This window comes from Sorex fumeus, unplaced genomic scaffold, assembly GCF_029834395.1.
Source record: "Sorex fumeus unplaced genomic scaffold, SorFum_2.1 ptg000128l, whole genome shotgun sequence".
In the NCBI taxonomy this organism is placed as follows: Eukaryota; Metazoa; Chordata; class Mammalia; order Eulipotyphla; family Soricidae; genus Sorex; species Sorex fumeus.
In genome coordinates, this window is record NW_026606185.1 from 9,547,152 (window position 1) to 9,567,282 (window position 20,131).

General features: G+C 44.2%; 1 protein-coding gene across 1 annotated transcript in view; it reads left to right on the forward strand.

The window, feature by feature from the left end:
• The window catches only part of COBL (cordon-bleu WH2 repeat protein), a 297,521-nt gene that overhangs the window by 249,120 nt on the left and 28,270 nt on the right, over nucleotides 1–20,131 (forward strand). Inside the window, exon 10 of the mRNA XM_056138339.1 lies at nucleotides 3,787–4,096. Within this exon, the coding sequence (XP_055994314.1) occupies nucleotides 3,787–4,096 (310 nt within the window). The remainder of the gene's footprint in view (nucleotides 1–3,786; nucleotides 4,097–20,131) is intronic.

Sequence of the window (20,131 nt, forward strand, 5' to 3'; positions counted from 1 at the left end):
TTATATAAAGAAGAGTAAACTTGAATTTATATTAATTCAAGCATAATGATGTAGAATTCTAGGGTCATCAGAAAATTGCAGGAAGGATAAAAACAGTATGTAGTCTTTTGAAGATTACAAATTAGTAAGCATTGTTGAAAGAATGTTTGTGTGCTGTGTCCCAACCTACTGGAGATTGCTCAGAGGTCTGGATCATATGCTTTGCATATAAGAACCCCTGTGTTAAATATATTCACCCCCTACACCTCTTGTAGTTGCCCCCACCAACACACAGAGAAATGTTTCTGTGCTATTTTTTGACTTAGGAAATTAAATGATGAAATGTAGAGTTGAAAGATATTTTAGTATTTGCTTGTTTGAGGGCCATATACTGCAATGCTGAGGGGGTTTGAACCCCAGTTTCCTATATATTGTCAGCTTTCTTGAGCTATCTGTGAGGTGAAAAAAGTGGAGGTCAAGACGCATGCATTTGGTAGCTGAGAACTGCCTCCCAAGTCTCCCCAGCAGAGAGACAAAGAGTTGGGGGACCACGAATAGATGATCAAAATGACCCATTTTAGTGCAGAGTTGTTAGCATACTTAAAGAACACTTAAAGGGGTTTGGGGTACTTGAATGTGCTTAGGTGTGGTTGATCATTACAGAGGAAAATCATTGAGATGGAGACACTTGCCTTGGGGGGATTAACTCAAGGAGATGCTCTGTCTCCCAGGGACATCTATTGCTTATATATAATGCTTTTCTCTTTCCCTTTAGTTGTACATATTAAACAGTTAAGTTTACTTCTTATTAATACTTGCAGCTATTTCGATAAACACAGTAAGACATATAGATTATAAAAGTCAGTTGTCTCGGCTCCTAGGGCAAGGATGTTGACTTCTACCGTAAATCCCAGGCTAGATCCTCAGACTGATTAAGCTTGTCCTTCCCCATGGGGGTCCTTTCTCTTCAATCATAACAGCTTGCATCAAGACAATGCATTTATGCTTTTTAGGCTGTCCCATTTTGGTGCCAGGTTAGCTTTGCCACTCGCTCCAGGTCCATCCCAGTCCCACAGTGGGACCTCCTTTTTGTTGTGTTAGGAACTACAGCAACTGAAGTAATTATAACAAATTACCAGAAGTGGTACATTTCAGAGTCAATCAACTCCCAAATATTAGGAATACAGCATTAACGGTCTTTCTGTGTGTAAGCAAAGGACATTGCTCTAAAATATGAAAAGGCTATAAGGGGAAATAGAAAAGCAAGGAATTCACTTCAAATACAAAGTCCAGAGTTACCAGAATTTTTGGCTTATAAGTAACCAAGACTCTCTTGGGGAATTGTGACAATGAGCACAAAGGAAAGGTTAAAGATAAACTCTGGGGATTAGGGGTGCTTGCAAGAGCACTGTAAGCTTCTGGTGGAAGGGGGAAGGGGTAATTCACTGATGAAGCCTAAAAAACTTAGGGTTAATATCCAACAAACTTTAGTAAATCTTATGAGAACTTACTTGCGTTCTTTACGGAAGTGGGAAAAGATTGTTCAGAATAAACATGGACTGCAATTAGAGCTTTGAATTCCATCTTTCTGCTGCCCTTAATTTTAGAAAGAGGTTCCAATTTCAGGACATTACGGTGAGAATAAGAAATTGTATCCACAGTGTGACCTAGAAAACAGGACCTGGTCCCCAGTCTTATGATAGCCCAGGCAACTCCAGTACACTCGGGCTGGGGACTGGGGGTTTAGAAAGGCATCCATTTAAAATGATAAAGGAAAAATCTTCAGTGCCGTTTCTCTTAATTAAATTGTCAACATATGTTCTACCTCTTGGGGTTCTGATAGGAACTGGTGGGTTGAAGGGATGAAGACAGGATTAGTGAGGTGGGGAACCTGATTCTGGCAGATAGCAATGTTGGCTACTGACAAATTGCAAGAAACCTCCTCACAAAGTAAACTCACCCCAATGGGAGCCACGCAGGAACTTTCACTCAGGTCTTCAAACTGCAAACTTCAGAGCTGCAAATTTCCCTGAAGTGTTTCTGACAGGTCCTGGCACAAGTCTGGCATATCGAATACTCTCGGTAGCTTGCCGGGCTCTCCAAGAGGGACGGAGGAATCGAACTCGGGTCGGCCATGTTGGCCGCTTGTAAGGCAAACGCCCTACCCGCTGTGCTATCGCTCCAGACTGCAACATGCTTTTGCACTGAAAACAGAGTTTTGCACTCACTTGTTCAGTGATAGTGACACAAGAAAGAGATCTGGACTTGCCATCTGGACTGTCCATGACGGCCACGCACTGTGGCAGCAGAGAGGGGCCAGCATGGGGTGGCTTAGGGAAGGAGACACCGGGCAGGGCAGAGCCCCAAGTGACCATTCTAGGTCTGACAGCTACTCGGGAAGCCATGGGCAGAAGAAAAATATTGGTGGTATGAAACCACAGGCAGATTCCTCCTCCCTCCTTGCCCTCTAATTAGGAGGCCTGCAGCAGGCAAAGGGAAGAAGGCTGGAAGAGAGATGACTTCAAACGCATTCACTGCTGTTAGCTATACTGCCCTGTGCATTTGGTCTTTCCTAAAATTCTGCCTTCGTATTCTGTTCTGTACTTTGAGTCCTTTTGTGAAATTTTCTTTTCAGTTGTTTATTTTATTGTTCTGGTTCTGAAATAAGCCAACACCTGAAGGAATTTTCTCCTTGGTGCTTTTTTAGTTCTGTTAATTCTATGTTGCTAGTCTGCTGTCCAGCTGAAATCCGGGGACTGTATAATTATGATGTCATTTCACCATTGGTGCATGATTATGGGGAATTTTCCCTAAGTATGTCTGTTGCCTTTATTCATTTTAGGCATCCAACGACTGCCTATTGAAGGAATGATGTTTAAAGAAAGTACTGTGAAACTACAATATAACACAGACATATTTTCATATACTATAATAAATTGATTTAGGATCACATGCCTTGAGGTTCTGAAATTATATATCTATTTCTACATTGTTTCAAATTCTGGCATACTACTAAGCCAGAACCATAGCTATTGTTCCTCCTAAAATCAGCAAAAATATATATATTTTTTTCTCCTCCATGTATGGAGTTGTCTGTGACCTTAAGAGAACCTAGTAGCTCAGTAAGGAAAAAACTGAATTTTTTTTCTTCTTACACTCATTCTGCATCAGAGAAGCAGTACAGATGTACTGCAGAGATGGTTTTAGTGCTCCCATTGTTAATATTTGTGTATAATGGAAATGTAGCTTTTAGCATTGGCAGAATTTTTTATATATAATCATTCTCTGCAGAAAAAAAAATAAAAACCTTCTAGTGCTCGATCAGAGATAATCTCAATCAAAATACTTTCATTCTTATTTTTTCATTTTTTTTCTTGAAAATTTCTTTTTGTAATAACACCATTTAAACCAAAGCAGTCTTTGACATATAAAAATGAAGTTACAGCCAAATATTGGCCAATTATGTCATTCATACTGTAATCAAATGTTCTTCTCTAGAATGTGTCAGAATTGTCCAGTTTTCTCTAACTTTATTTGGTTTTGAACCCTTATTTTAATTTTGTACAAAGAACTCAGTTTTACATAACTCAGATTAAAACAGGGGTCAGACTAGAAATCACTACAGCTGTCATATCATTAGTCTGAATTTTAAAATGTTTGCTCATAGTTTTATAAGGATGAAAATTCAGAAAGTTGGTTCACAGAAGACAGATTTTGGAGGGAGGATATTTTGAGATATTTGAGGATATTTGGTTGGGTGGCATTGGATCTGCAGCCTCTGCTGACCTGTCCTTGTGTTTTGCCCAGTGAGCCTGCCCCTGCAGCCTGAGGGTCACTGCAGCACAGATGGGGTCTCGTCGGTACCAGCAGAGGCTGAGGAAACCGTGTCGGTTGGCAGCTGCTTCGCATCAGAAGACACGACAGAGGACTCGGGGGTCGTGAGCTCCCTGTCAGACGTCATCTCTCTCGACTCACAGCATGACAGCACCAAGTCCAAGGACAAGTGGGCCACAGACCAAGAGGACTGCAGTGACCAGGATCTGGCTGCAACTCCAGACCCGGGCCCCCAGAGGAGCCCCTCCTGGGAAAGGAGCAGCTCAGGAAACAAGCATTCCAGGTGAGTCATGGCACAGCCAGGAGGAAGAGGAAGGGAGGGGCCTCTGGACATGGGGAACGAATGAATAGTGAGAGTGAGCAAGTGTGTGCCCTGCATGCAGGAGGGCTGGGTGCCATCTTCAAAACCACATGGTCTCCTTAGCATTGAACAGGGGGTAACTCTTGAGCATCACTGTGGCTCCTAAACCAAAAAATAAGAGTCCCCTGCTGTTGGGTAACCTGGAGAGTTGTCACCCTCCCTAGTTTGGGGGTTTGCTTTACACAGTCTTGTCTTCATGTTGTGTCCATGCATGCGAGTATTTATAAAAAATAGCTCATATTTTCATGTTTTCCCTCTTCAGATAAATAACACCATTTTTTTAGTATACTTTCTCACTTGACCTAGTCTTACTATTTATCCACCATGATGTGTGTTGTCTGTTCATTGATTGATCTTCCATTTTGTCAGTGGACACATGAGTTCTAGCTCTTTGTTGTTGCAAACAAGAAGAGTTGTACGTATGCATGGGATTTTCTCCAAAAGAAAGTATTGGACCTTCATACAGATTCATCCTCAACCATATGGAATGTTGATGAGCTGGTCTTCAGAGTGACGAGGTGCTGGTAGTTTGATACACAGTCCCTTCTGCTGTGGATTTTGTTTCACGCCCCTTCTTTCCCTCTTTGGTTGGTGGGTCACAGAGCAGTCTCCAGTGTTCAAGGGCTGCATACGTTTAACTCTCACATGTGTCAGGTAAGTCACCTACTTTCATTGAAGTGCCCATACAGTTTGGTTAAAGTATTCCCCAGGTGTCATTGCAGTGATCACCAGGGTGCCACTTCCTAGCCACGGTGCTCACAGATCCTGTAGTGGTGGTCACTGGGGGTAATTTTAGTTGTGGTTCTTGCATACTCCTGGCTACAGTGCGATAAATAAACAATTGCTTGTGGCTCTGGAGGTCATAGACTCAAACAGCAGAGCAAAGAGATCACAGTTGTCTAGACAGTGGTGCCAGGGATTGAACTCTTGGTAATGTGCTCACAGGGGTGGGGCTCTACGCCAGGGTTTTTCAGTGATTTTGCATCTGTGGACTCTGCAACTTTATATGGTTTTCACCTGTGGCCCTTTTGGAATATTCGGAGAGGGGATAGATTGGAGCCTTGTTACTCCTAACTGAAGCTGCTCCTCTCAGCCACTGGGCTCTCCTGAGCTCCTCTCTGCCTTCAGTTTGCCCCAGTATTTCAGATGAGTAGACATCTGACTGCTTTGGGCAGCATATGGGTGTCAAGTATCATTTTATTTTGTTTTTGTTTACAGTTATTGACTAGTAAGCATGAATATCTTTCTTTCTTTCTCTCTCTCTTGTTTTCTTTCGTTCATTTTTTTCATGAGACCCAAAGGTTACTAACTATATAGATAAGATACCTATCAAGATGACCTGCTGGGGCTAGGGGTGAGGCAGGAGAGGGAACCTGGACACTAGTGGAGGGGAGTTGACACTGGTGACAGGACTGGTGATGGAACATTGGAGGTCAAAATCCCAACTATGGATAACTTTGTAACACACAGTGCTTTCGATCACAATCACGACCATCCTGTTATTCGTCGATTGCCTCGAGCAGGCCCCAGTAACGTCTCCTTCGTCCTAGCCCTGAGATTTTTTAAAAAGTGCCAAATTCAAGGCTCTTTCAGAGTTAGGAGAATGAGACCCATCATTGTTACTGGTATTTGGCATATTAGGTACGCCACAGGGAGTTTGCCAGACGCTGCAGTGTGGGCAGGTTACATTCGGTAGCCTGCCAGTTTGTCCAAAGTAGGAATGAGATAATAAGATGTCGCTTCTGGGAGCTGGGTTTTATAGTCTCTGAGTCTTGGCCATCGATGGGATTACACGGTGCCAGGGGGCCAGTTGGTGGGTCACCTACTGGAATTCCACCTACTGGAATTCGGAGGATCTGGGTGGAGGATGCTCAGCCCCGATCAGGTAGGCTTGGAGATCTCAGCCCCGGGACCCGCGTGCCTTTGTTCCTCTGCCGGTACCTTCATGTGTGCAGAGAGTGGTCTCAGCATGGTGGTGGCTGGTTCTGGAGGTCTTCGGCTGCTGGAGCCCTGGTCGGGGCGGGGAGGAAAACTCAACCCGCTCCCCTCCAAGGGGCCCCAGTGAGAACAGCCCAGTGCGGGGGCAGGAGACACACACAGTGCTTTAATAAAATAAAATTGGAGGGTTGGGAACTACATTGAGAAAACAGAAGGGGATAAGGCAAAATCTTTCTTTTTTTGCTTTTGAGCCATGCCCAGCTGTGCTCAGAGCTTGCTCCCAGTTCTGCACTCAAGGGTACTCCTAGCAGGACTCAGGGCGCCACATGCATTGGCAGGAATTGAGTCAAGGTTAAGAAGCAAGGGAGCTTCTTACCTGCTGTCCTATCTCTCCAGATCCATCTTTGGAATCATCATAAATGTTCATCAGAATTTGGTGTGGGGTTTCCCTTGGAGTGTGATGTCAAGAAGGTCTATGTTTTTCCGCACTGTTTTTCTGTGGTTCTATGCTAGTCTTTTCTACGTATGTATGTATGTATGTATGTATGTATGTATGTATGTATGTATGTTTCTGCTTCCAACTCCCTTTTCCAGATTACTGGTTTCCAGTTCCCTTTTCCAAACATGCATACAGTACGTATAAACACTAATAGAAATGAATCAGACAACAAAAATATATTATTCATAAGCTAAGAACCAAAATGAGCGAATGATTTTTTCATGTTTTATTCTAACCTTGTCCACCTGTACATTCAAACCTTAATTTGGTTAGTATAATTGTGTAAATATTCTTATTTTAACCTACCAGCTTGTTACAGCATTTCCCAATGTTGTTATAAAAACTCTAATAATTTTAACACTAAGAATAATTGTAGGGGACAGGTTTCCAGAGATAAGCAGATAAGATGCTTGCCTTGCATGCGACTGACCTAGGTTAAATCTCAAATGGTCTCCTGAGTGCTGCCATCAGTGATCTCCTAGTGCAGAGCCAGGAGTAAGCCCTAAGCTCTGCTGGGTGTGGCCAAAAAAGACAAAACCAAACCAAAACAAACAAACAAGAAAAAAACATAAAATAGTTCTAGGTGGCTAGAGAGATGCTACAGTGTGGAAGATTCTTAAACTGGAATGTGCCTGGCCCCGGTTCTATTACCAGCACCAACTTTCAGGAGTGATCCCTAAGCTCAGAGCCAGGAGTGGGGGCAGAAAAAAAAATAATAATTCTAGGGTCAGTTCATACTTCAGTGAAAGGGAATCAGAAAGTAGTATTCATTTCATTTCCCCCTCATTTGACTGAGATTGATTAATTTCACTGTGATTCGAGTGTTTGCATCCATGAGAAAAAAAGAAGAGCAATCATAAGATTTCCTTCCTAGCACATTTAACAGCAAGAAAAGCTTTCTACAGTAATCTCCAACTCTGCTTTAGTTTGCATGGAAGTTGTGCATATTGAATTCTTCATCTGAAAATAATCTTCCAAAAGAACCCTCTGTGTCCCCTTCCTGCTTCTGGGGATAATACTTTGTTTTTCTGCTCTCAAGGCCTCATGTAAATCAGTTTCTCCATATGTGTGGATCAGAGTCTGTGGCTAGTTAGGGTAATCAAAGATTCTTTGGAACTTGGTTCTTTAGCCAAAGGGCAGCTGGCATGCTCTGCTCCCCACCCGCAAGGAGTCCCAGGAATCAAGAGTCGCCTGGTGGAGAAGACACCAGGTGGGACCCCACCACCCCGGGAAGCTGCTTAGCCTTCCAGAGTCCACCTGACCCTGTCCAGCTTTGCATTTCACTTGTGCTTGCACAGATCAGAGCTCCAAAGCCTTAGGGTGTGGCAGGCCCAGGAGCCCCAGGGCACAGGGCCACGTACCGCACCGCACCATCAGCTGCATCTCTAGGAAATAGAGCCCTGTGAGTCTGTGGCAAGCGTCCTTTCTCCCCAGCCCTTTTGTTAGTGCCTCTGAGGTCCTCAGTCCTGGATGTTGAACACTTATTTGTGGCAGGATTTCTAATGATTCTGTGCTCTAGACTCTTTTGGAAATAACCTGAAGTTGATTTTTTAAGTAGAAGTTATCTCCAAAGGCACAAATACTCAGAGACTTCCTCAGTTTGTCATATGCCAGTTTGCAAATACTTGATTTTCAGTATATTTTCGAGTCCCTATAGGCTGGGCCTATAGTGGAGGCTTATAAACCTTAGAGTACACGTGTTCTCTACAGAGAGAACCTCAGCCTTCATCTACCTGTGACACTGAGAGCTAACAGACCCAAAGTTACTGAGTTTTGAAGAGGAGCCAAAAAACTAGATTTTTATGTGAAACCTCTGCAGTTTAAAGATTAGCAGCCTGTTCGGATTTTTCAAGCCAGACACAATACACCTCTGCATGGCCTGGTTCCAGGTTATGTGACACTGAATGAATGTGCTTTGGTCCTGCTTCCTCTTCTCTTGTGGATATATGTGCATTGCTCAGATATTTCCTGTGCTATGATTCTTGAAAAATCTTTCTTTAAAAATACATTGAGAAGTTATGCTTGCCACCTGTTAATAGAATGTTTTTCTCAGTGAAATGTGCAAGTCTCCTACAGATTCTGTCGCAGAGAAACCTGTAACCCCCAGGATGGCCTCTCCTTTCAGTGCTCTCGCTAAGTGATACATGGCATTGCTGGAGGTGCTGTTTTGTGTCACACTAATCTCATGCATTCACACACACCTCCCTGGTTTAGACAGAGAACACACCCTCTCTTGATCATAGTGCTCCCCAGTGGGTGCTCCATGGTCCTGCCCATGGCATAGGGTGGTAATAACCCTAGCACAAAGGTTGTGAAGGCAGGAGGGACATTATGACATTAAATTGGGGCGTAGGGCTGACAAGTACAGGTTGACCAGATATCAGGTCTGCAAAACACAGGCAATCCATGGCAGGCCACGTGGATCTGTGACCAGAGTAGCCAGGGGTCCAGTTCAATAAGATGAGGACCCATGCTCAAAAGTTAACAAGCCAAAATGAAACAAGTACAGAATGAGAAGAGCCCAGCACGACTTACAGAGGTTGCACTTCACCTTGGCCACCTGCACATAGACCTGAATCTGGACACAACCTGGAGCTTACAGTGTGTTCAGAAAACATTAGGAATAATTGAGAGGTTAATGAGGAGCAGGGTTTTCTAACATTCTGTATTCCCATGGAGAATGAATGGAATGAAAAATAACCTGGTGTACTTCATTCAGCCAACCTGTAGAAGACCAATATTGTTTAGAAGCAACTTGAATGGATGCTACCATTGGTAACCTTCTTCATTCCCCGGATTACACCTCTGTGTGATTCTGATACCTCCTGCAGCTAATCCCAAGAAGCTCTTTGTGTTCCCAGAGGAGTGTTTTCCTGCTTGAGAAGCAGCCAGGATCCAGAGCTTGACCTTAACAGCCCTCTCTAGCCTCCTTGAATACCAGCCAGAGCTTTGAGGTTCAGGCACAGAAGAAATTACTCCTTTCCTGTGACTGGAAGACTGTATCTCTCTAAACAGGAGTGGATTCTGAACAGATGTGATGCCAGCCTCGGGGGGCCAGCCTCGGGGGCTCAGATAAGCTCAGTTTGCAAACTCTTCATTATGGAGCAAGTTAGATAAGAATTGGTCATGGTATTCAACTTTGTTCCCATGACTCTGTACTATTGTGAACCATATAAGACCTTTGTGTAAAATTTGCAAGCCTAAAAAGTTTCATCCTAGTTTGGTTGGAGCTTTTCTCCTTTTTACACTTGAAGTTGTTAAAAACTATATAGCCTCTTTAGGAACTAATGATTCCTAAGGTTCTATTTTGACAAATTGGAGAGAATGCTCTTTCCTCAAGAACTCCTGTCACCTGTCTCATGAGAAACTGTCAGCAGTCCCCAGCTGATGGTGTTCTTCTGTCATAAGTTATAAATGTATGATAGGTTCTTCATCACCATAGCCAAGGGCCTATTTTCGGTGCCAGGGGTTGTGCTGAGAGACCATGTTTGCTGCCATAGTTACTGCTCCATCAGAGGCAGCTTTGGCTGGCCTCCATTGAATGCCCGTGGAGCCAAGGTCTTAAATGGGAGAATCTCAGAGTAAATATTGGTCTTGTAAAGCAGTCAGTGTGAGTGATTGACAATTATTGTAATACATTGTATGCTATGATCTGAAAATGATGTTTTCTGTCAAGTCATTTGGTTGGGTGCAATTATAATTTTTCATTGTGAAATGTTTAATGCCCTCAACTCAAACTTGGCACAGTAAGTAGAACATCAAATTCCTAGATTCGTCCTCTAAACTCATTACAACCAGCAAATAAGTTTCTTAAGAAATAATTCAGGAACTGGGAATGTGGCTTAATAGAGTACTTGTCTTGCATATGTAAGGTCCTGGTTCAGTCCTGAAAAGGAAAGGGAAGGGGAGGGGAGGGGAAGGGAGGAGAAAGAGACAGGGATGGAGATGAAATAATTCAGCCCATGATTATGTGTACAACAGAAATGCCTACATAGTGAAGATCCCTCATTCTGGAAATGCTTTAAGTTAATCTCCACATGCATAGTTCTGCCCTTAATGGCACTTTTAACAGTATCTGCTTGAAGAGCTCCTCATAAATGTAATTTTTTCTTTTATATACGACCCAGCCATGTTCCTTATAATTAAAGAAATAAAAGCCCACTGTAAAAAAAAAAATTCTTAGCCATACTTGCGTTAGGTCACATGTGCACTTTGCTAGTGATACATGCCCTTGGGCAGAGATTTGATATCTTCTTTCAGCTTCATTGTCACTATAAATGAGATACACCTTTACTGCCTTTAAATAGTGCAGGTGATTACCAGACTTCCAAAAAATGATAAAATGATAGCTACTGATGGTGATGGTGGTGTTATTGTCTGATATAAAGGTAGAAATTTTATTTGTAGAGGCATTTCTGTATCTGGTTCTTTATCAACTTCTTCTTTAATGATCTTTGTTGTGTGTGTGTGTGTGTGTGTGTGTGAGAGAGAGAGAGAGAGAGAGAGAGAGAGAGAGAGAGAGAGAGAGAGAGAGAACTGATGCCTCCTATTATTTAGTGGAGAGTTATGGTAAAAGTAGCTTTATTTCTAAACCCCGAATCAAGGTTATTGTGTATATTAACCCTATGGAAATGTGAGGAATAGATGAGAGATATTTAGGAAGTGAGTTTTAGCCTCTATATTTTTATTGGGACCACTCTGAGATTATATAAAAAGCCTCAAAAAATCACATGCATTGCTTCTACAGAGGTAGAGGAGGCCTCCCCATGTCAACAAACATCTTCTTTCCCCTCTGCCTGGTAAACTCTATGGTTCTGTCTCATTTCCCAGTTGTCAGTAAGAGGGATGTGATGGCTAGAGATGTCAGCCTGTGTCCCTGCCTGCAGAAGTATGAGGATGATGACACAGTCAGAGTAGCCTCTTGGGGGTGGAGGGAGTCTGATGGCAGAGGTCAGGGTAGACTTTCTGGGTAGGGATCTGATGGCACAGGTCAAGGAGGGGGGCTGTTGGCACTGGTCAGGGTAGACTCTCTGGGTAGTGGAGGGGCACTGATGAACAGTCAAGGTAGACTCTCTGGGGAGGCGACTGATGGCAAAGTCAGGGTAGACTCTTGGGAGTGGAGGGAGTGTGATGGCAGAGGTCAGGGTAGACTCTGTGGATGGGGGGCTGGGGGGCTGATGGCACACTTAGAGTAGACTCTCTTGGGAGGGACTAATAGCTCAGTCAGGGTAGACTTTCTGAATGGGGGGCTGATGGCACAGGTCAGAGTAGACACTGGGGAAGGGTTGGACTCTACCCTTTCCACAGGGCACACTAACTTTTTAGAGTCTGGGAATTTTGTGACCAAAATTTGTCTGTTTTGGAGCATTTGAAACATTTTATACAATCTAGAACCTTAAATTTAGTGTTCAGGAATACTATGACCACAGGAGCATTTAGAAACATTTAACACTTTCTGGACATATGGAATTTTGTAGGCTCATTGACAAAGATGAATTTAGAAAACATTTGATGCAGCCTTATTTGCAGTATTCCAGAAACGGGAGCCACTAAGTGCTTATTAACTTAAGTACCGATAAGAAGTTTTGGATGTAACAGAGAACTTTCCACTACCATCAGGAAAATGTGCCTGCCGTTTGCAACATGGATAGAATTTGAAGGCTTTAGATCAAAATGAAATAATCTGGATAGAGAGAGATACATGCTGTATGGTATCACACATGTGGAATAAAAACGAAAGAAAATGTCTAACTCATAGAAAAGGGTAGAAGAAAATTTGTGGCTAGTTGCCAGGGACTGAGGGATACGGACTAGAGAGAGCTTAAAACATGCCAAATAAAATTTAAAAAAACTGGAGATCTTGAATAACTTGTTTTTCACGATTTTCAATAGCCACTAGACATCTTTAGCTACCAAGAAATTGCAAGCAGTTGGGCCAAATTGACAAGTGTTATAAGTGCAGCATATGCACTGAATTTGGTACCAGAAAAAGTTTCATATTAATTACTGTCACTGTCGTTGTCCTCCCATTGTTCATCAATTTGCTCGAACGGGCCCAGTAATGTCTCCATTGTGAGACTTGTTACTGTGTTTGTCATATCGAATACATCACGGGGAACTTGCCAGGCTTTGCCATGTGGGCGGGATACTCTCAGTAGCTTGCCTGGCTCTCCAAGAGGGGAGGAGGAATTGAACCCGGGTCGATTGAGTTGGCCACATGCAAGGCAAAAGCCCTACTGCTGTGCTATAATTCCAGCCCATATTAATTACCCATGAAATTAATAATTTGGATTAACTATTAGGTTAAATAAAGCATACTAGATAAGGTTTAATAAAATGAAAGTTCCCAATTAGAATTAATCTCACCTTTTTAAAATGCAATTGTAATTTTTTAAAAGACATACATGACTCCTATGTATTAATACCTTTCTATTAATAGGACAATGTTATTCTGGAATTCATATGCTTTGTAAAAAAAGAAGGAACATTTGTCAAAGAAACAAGAACTGTTATGGACTATATTTTCCCATTTGCATTTTATTTTTCAAATATTTTTGTTATTTTGGGTGCTTTATTTTAATGCTCCAACCCTTTGTTTTACAAAAAAATAGCATTATTTTTTAATTTATGCACCACGCTTGACAAGGTTGTTTATAGCTGAGTTTTATATAATGTTCCACTACCAGTCACATGACCAGTGACTTCACCAATGTCCCCAGCTTTTCTCCCTGCCTCCTTGACAGGCACATATTTAAGTTTTGTTGTAGTTTTGACGAGTTCTTTGTCCATCAATTTTTTTGGAATCTGAGTTTGTTTGCTTGTCACTAGAAAAGTGAGCTAGTACATCAAATGGACATTTTTTTCCTTTAGACATTTTTCTTTGCATAATTCAGTCATTGGGTGAATTTCTTAGAGAAACTCTTCCAGCCAATTTCAAGAAAAGAATGACTACTTTGTCTGACTGGTTGAGAATTTGCCCAGTTTCTTTCTCATAGCACTGTAACTGTAGCCTGTCCTCTCGTTGTTCATCGATTTGCTCAAGTGGGCACCAGTAGCACCTCCATTGTGAGACTTGTTGTTACTGTTTTTGGCATATTGAATATGCCACGGGGAGCTTGCCAGGCTCTGAAAAGCACACGGCATGATTATCTGGACACTTCCCCGACTTATCAGTTTGTGGTTTTCTGAAGCTGGCAGTGAGTTTCGGGTATGAGACAGGAGCCTGCCATGGTCTCAGCAGAGGAGGGACCACAAGCTCCCAGGGTCCCTTGGTACAGATTCAAGGTCACAAATGCACAGTCACACTCCATGTCAGACAATGCCGCTGGTAGTGTTGGTTCAGCATTAAATGATATCTATTATTTCTTTTTTTTCTGACTGATGTCAGTATGAACTGCCAATAAGAATCCTAAACGAAGACTCAGGTCCATGTTGGGAGTATGTGTGTGTGTGGGGGGGGGGGGCGGGGGGGCGGGAGCATCCATGCACATTTACTTTAAACTCAGAAGAGTCTGGGGCCTCCTTAAGTTTCTCAACTGAGCACTCAGGAGCTGCCTGCAGACCCAGCCACGGCTCACACAATGGTGCTGCTGCCACTGTTCCTCACATTGTTTTAAGCCAGGTACTATCCCAAACACCAGTGTTTCAAAAGCCCTTCATAAAACCATTTTTTAAAAGAATAATTGATGAGTGACCCTTTGAGGAGAGGTAGATGGAGTGGTTAGAAAGGAAAAGTCATTTTCATTCAGTCTCTTCCTCTGGAAATTTTATATTGGAAAGCAAAACAGATGATTTCCATTGACTTTGTTTTTCGTTGGACAGTGTGTTCTGGAGGAAGGCAGGGTCCCGAGCATCTAGAGAGGGAAGAGCTGCCCATCTGGGTAGGCTACAGCATCACCTCCTCCATGACCATCTTAGTGATGCACAGACTTGATGCCTGAGAAGGAGCCTCAGCCAAGGAGCTAGGCTGCTGGTAACTGGACCCTCCCTCCCTCTAGACTGGTGGCTCCTGTCACCTGTCTGCTCTCTCTCTCCCTGGCCCGGAATCAGTTCACTGGGTTCCATAGAGTGGTACAGCCAAGCCAGGAAAGGGAGCATGTTTGCAGAGCTTAGATCTCTATTTCAATTTCTGAGGCCAACTTTCAAAGTTAAGGAAGTCAGAGGAACCAGGACGAGCAGTGTACAAGGTAATTGGATGGTTTCTTCACTTTGTCAGGAAGACCTGCCTGCAGAGGGCCAGAACGCCTTGGAAGTGCTGGCGTCTGTCTTTGGATGCTTAGTAGCGGTGACTCCAGCCCAGCCTGACAGGAAAAGAGGGCCATCATTCCATCAGGCTTCATACCATGCTGCCTTTATGAATATCAGACTAGTAGTTACACACTAGGCTCACTTGGTGCTTGGTACCAAAATTAAAAAAGTAAATAAAATACGGTAGTATGCATGTCAGTTGCTTTTCCCAAAATACGTAGAGGACTGAGGGAATCTTTTCTTTGTTTGCTTGTTTGACCTTGGAGGGCCACACCCAGCAGTGCTCAGGGAATACTCCTAACTCTATGCTTAAGAAGCACTCCTGGGGGCCTCAGGAGACCATGTGGGATGCCGGGGATCAAACCCAGACCAGCTGCGTGCAGAGCAAGTACTCTCTCCAGTCCCCTGAAGGGTTCTTTTTTTTTTTTTTTAATCTATTTATTTATTGAATCACCGCGGGAAAAGTTACAAAGCTTTCAGGTTAAGGTCTCGGTCATGCAAATATCAAACACATTTCCCTTTGCCAATACTCATTTTTCACCACAAAGAACCCCAATAAACCCCCACCCCCCAACCCTCTCAATATCTGTGAGGCAGATGAATTTTAGTTAACACTCTGTCTACTTTGACTAGATTCATTGTTTCAATAAAAGATGCACCATTATTATTTAGAGCTTACACCCCCAAATCAGACATGCTGAAAAAGCATTGTGAAATGATTTGCTTTCTACAGCTGGGTTCAAGAATTAAATGATGTCGCGCGGCCACGCAGGTTTGGATTTCTGCTATTTTACTTATTAACCCTGGAAGTATTTCTGCTGAGAGTCAGATGATTAAGAGATTGGTTTCTGTGCTCTGGAGCCATGGCTGTGCTGGAGAGCTGCTCGTGAGGGGGGGCAACTGGTGACCTTGGTAGGGCATGAAGGACGAGCCGGGAACGCCCCCCTTCCAATGAGGTTTTAGTCGCCCCATCACGACCAGCTCATACCTGGCTTTCCACAAAGCTCCCAAGCGGCTGCCATCTTTCTTTCCAGAGGGAAGAAGGCAGAAGGGACCAACACCCTTTCCCCTTTGGGCAGACATGGTCGTGTGGATTAACGCATAGTCCATTCACTTTTCTGCTGCAAGCTGCTGGGCTCTGCATTAAGTCCTTCTGGAGCTATGGCTGTGCCGGAGAGCCGCTCGTGGGGGGCAACTGGTGACTTCGGTAGGGCATAAAGGACGAGCCGGGAACGCCCCCCTTCCCATGAGGTTTTAGTTACCCCATCACGACCAGCTCACACTTGGCTTTCCACAAAGCTCCCAAGCGGCTGCCATCTTTCTTTCCAGAGGGAAGAAGGCAGAAGGGACCAACACCCTTTCCCCTTTGGGCAGACATGGTCGTGTGGATTAACGCATAGTCCATTCACTTTTCTGCTGCAAGCTGCTGGGCTCTGCATTAAGTCCTTGTGCATCTTTTTCATAACATGCTGACTTAAGCATTGTGCTTCTGGAGCCATGGCCGTGCAGGAGAGCCGCTCGTGGTGGGGGGAGGGGGGGCAATTGGTGACCTCGGTAGGGTGTGAAGGACAAGCTGGGAATGCCCCCCTTCCCATGAGATTTTAGTCGCCCCATCACGACCAGCTCATACCTGGCTTTCTACAAAGCTCCCAAGTGGTTGCCATCTTTCTTTCCAGAGGGAAGAAGGCGGAAGGGTTCTTTTTAAAGTTACCCTAAAAAGTTATTTTCTCACTCAAGCTGATTTATATGAAAATAATTCTCTTTTTAAAAGTATAAAATATTCCCCTTAAATGTTCCAGTTGCCACAATCATACTAGTGGTTTTCTATATTTCTGTGTCACACTGGTTCGTAAAGAGGCATGTTGTTTTTCACATCCTCATGATCAACCTATTTTCATTTTTAAGTCTCATCTTTTTAATAACATGCTGACTTAAGCATTGGTCTGTATTTCTACACAGTACTCATGCTCATATTCACTCATTTAAGTGCCCATTGAAATTGACATGCAGTGATTTAGGCAACTCTGGATTGCCAATATTTCAGAAATGTTTTCATTAAAACACCGAAACAGTGCTGTTTTTGTTTTTATCCCTCTACAGGATTATTTCCTTAGGGTAAATTGTCAGAGAAGAGCATAGTGAACCAATTTTATTATAAAGTTAAAAGTGCATTTAATTTCTTGGTGTGCGTTTCCATGTTGATTTGCAGTTAAAACAAGTATGTCAGATTACTTGCATTTTCATGAGTTTGGGGTGACTTATTTTTTAGATTAGCACTGTAGCACTGACCTCCCATTGTTCATCGATTTGCTTGAGCAGGCACCAGTAACGTCTCCTTGTCAGACTTCTTCTTACTGTTTGTGGCATATCAAATTCACCACGGGGAGCTTGCCAGGCTCTGCCATGTGGGCAGGATACTCTCAATAGAGTTCCAGGCTCTCCGAGAGGGACAGAGGAATCGAACCCAGGTTGGCCATGTGCAAGGCAAACACCCTACCCACTGTGCTATCGCTCCAGCACTTTTCTAGATTAACATTTATAAAATTATAGCATCAATGGAGCATTTTATTCCAATTTAGTTTTTTTTTCCATTTTTTATAATTTTATTTATTGAATCACCATGAGAGCAGTTACAAAGCTTTTGGGTCTAAGTCTCAGTCATACAATGAAACACCCGTACCTTCACCAGTGCCCATTCTCCACCACCAAAAATCCCAGTATACCCTTATCCCACACCCTCCCCCTGCCTGTGGGGCAGATGATCTCCACATTACTCTCTCTCTACTTTGATCACATTCACTACTTCGACACCAGACCCACCATTATTTAAGATTTTACCCCAACACTTAGATCTGCTGAAAAGGCAACAATAGACAATTTGTGTTCTATTGCTTGTTATGACTAACATATGATGTCGTGTGGCTGCAGTAGGGCCATGTGGTTTTGAAATTCTGAAATTTTAACACTTAAATCTGGAGGGATTTCTGCCAAAAGCCACTGGGTTTAGAGATCTGCTCCTGAGTCTCTGGGATCATGGCCGTTGAGCAGCTTGATGAGGAGCCAAAGAGGCCATTTGTGGGCGATGACTTGGGGTCTCATTGGGGTGGGGAAGACAGGCCCGGCTCCACCTCCTCCCCCATCCCGTGAGACCCAACAAGTTTCGTTACTGCGGGCCCAAGCCTGACTGTCCAATGGCCTCTGGAGGATGACAGCCACAAAGTCGCCAAGAGGGAGCAGGCGGAGGGACAGCACCCATTCCCCCCTGGGGTGGTCTGGTGACAGTAACCTACTGCGGGGTCCGGACACATTTCTGACAAAAGCCGCTGGGTTTCGAGATTTGTTTCTGAGTCTCTGGGATCAAGGCCACTGAGCAGCTTGATGAGGAGCCAGAGAGGCCGTTTGTGGGCGATGACTTGGGGTCTCGTTAAGGTGGGGAGGACAGGCCCGGCTCCACCTCCCCCCCTCATCCCGTGAGACCCAACAAGTTTCGTTACTGCGGGCCCAAGCCTGACTGTCCAATGGCCTCTGGAGGATGACAGCCACCAAGTCGCCAAGAGGGAGCAGGCGGAGGGACAGCACCCATTCCCCCCTGGGGTGGCCTGGTGACAGTAACCTACTGCAGGGTCCGGACACATTTCTGACAAAAGCTGCTGAATTTCGAGATTTGTTTCTGAGTCTCTGGGATCAAGGCCGCTGAGCAGCTTGATGAGGAGCCAGAGAGGCCGTTTGCGGGCAATGACTTGGGGTCTCGTTAGGGTGGGGAGGACAGGCCCGGCTCTACCTCCCCCCCCCATCCCGTGAGACCCAACAAGTTTTGTCACTGCGGGCCCAAGCCTGAGTGTCCAATGGCCTCTAGAGGATGACAGCCACCAAGTCGCCAAGAGGGAGCAGGCGGAGGGACAACACCCTTTCCTCCCTGGGGTGGCCCAGCAACAGTAACGTACTGTGGAGTCCAGATGCATTTCTGCCAAACGCCACTGGGTTTTGAGATTTGTTTCTGAGTCTCTGGGATCATGGTTGTTAAGCAGCTTGATCAGGAGCCAGAGAGGCCATTCGTGGGCGATGACTTGGAGTCTCGTTGGGGTGGGGAGGACAAGCCCGGCTCCACCCTCATCCCGTGAGACCCTGTGTGTCTCGTCACTGGGGGCCCAAATGTGACTATCCAGTGGCCTCAGACGGATGGCGGCCACTGGGCCGCCAGGGGGAATAGGCCAAGGCACAAAACCTGTTCCCACCTGGGTTGGCCCAGCACCGGTAGCCTACTGCAGAGACCAGACGCATTTTTACCTAAAGCCACTGGGTTCTGAGATTCGTTTCTGAGTCTTTGGGATCATGTCCATTAAGCAGTTCAATCAGGAACCAAAGAGGCCTTGCCTCCAATTATATAGCTGAGCCGGAGGTGGTTTGTGGGTGTGTTTCCCACATACCTAACTTTTGGCCGTTTACTTTCTTGGTAAACTTTGCCCCCAGTTTTTGGGGTCTGGCCAAAGGCACAGCAGCAATTTTCGGGTATCTGGAAGTCTGAAGGCGCCATGAGGCTGCTGATGCACTCACCTCACAGGCACAGATTGACCTGCTGGCGGCACCATACGCCCCTCCAATTTAGTTTTTGAATCTACCTAATAGTCTTTACTAATACTGTAATGTAATCTTGTATACTTTGTTATAAGGCAAATAATCTGAAATTAAAGGGCAAGGGCATATATATAATTCTATTCAAGCTAGCTTCAAGCATCTTAACATGACAACAAGAAAAGTAACGTTTTATATTGAAGATACTATTTCATAGGACTGGAGCGATAGCACAGTGAGTAGGGTGTTTGCCTTGCACATAGCCGACCCGGGTTCAATTCCTCCATCCCTCTCGGAGAGCCCGGCAAGCTACCAAGAGTATCCCGCCAGCACAGCAAAACCTGGCAAGCTGCTCATGGCATATTCAATATGCCAAAAACAATAACAAGTCTCACAATGGAGACGTTACTGGTGCCCACTCAAGCAAATTGATGAACAACGGGAGGACACTGCTACAGTGCTACTGTTTCATATAAAATCTGCCCCTTTTCCTCTGTCATATACTTAGCTTAATGGGTTTTTTGTTTGTTTGTTTGTTTGTTTTTATTGAATCACCGTGAGAACAGTTACAAAGCTTTCAGGTTTAAGTCTCAGTCATACATTGATCAAACACACCTATCCCTTCACCAGTGCACATTTTCTACCATCAAGAACCCCTGTATATCCCTCCTCCCACACCTTCCCCTGCCGTTGTGGCAGAT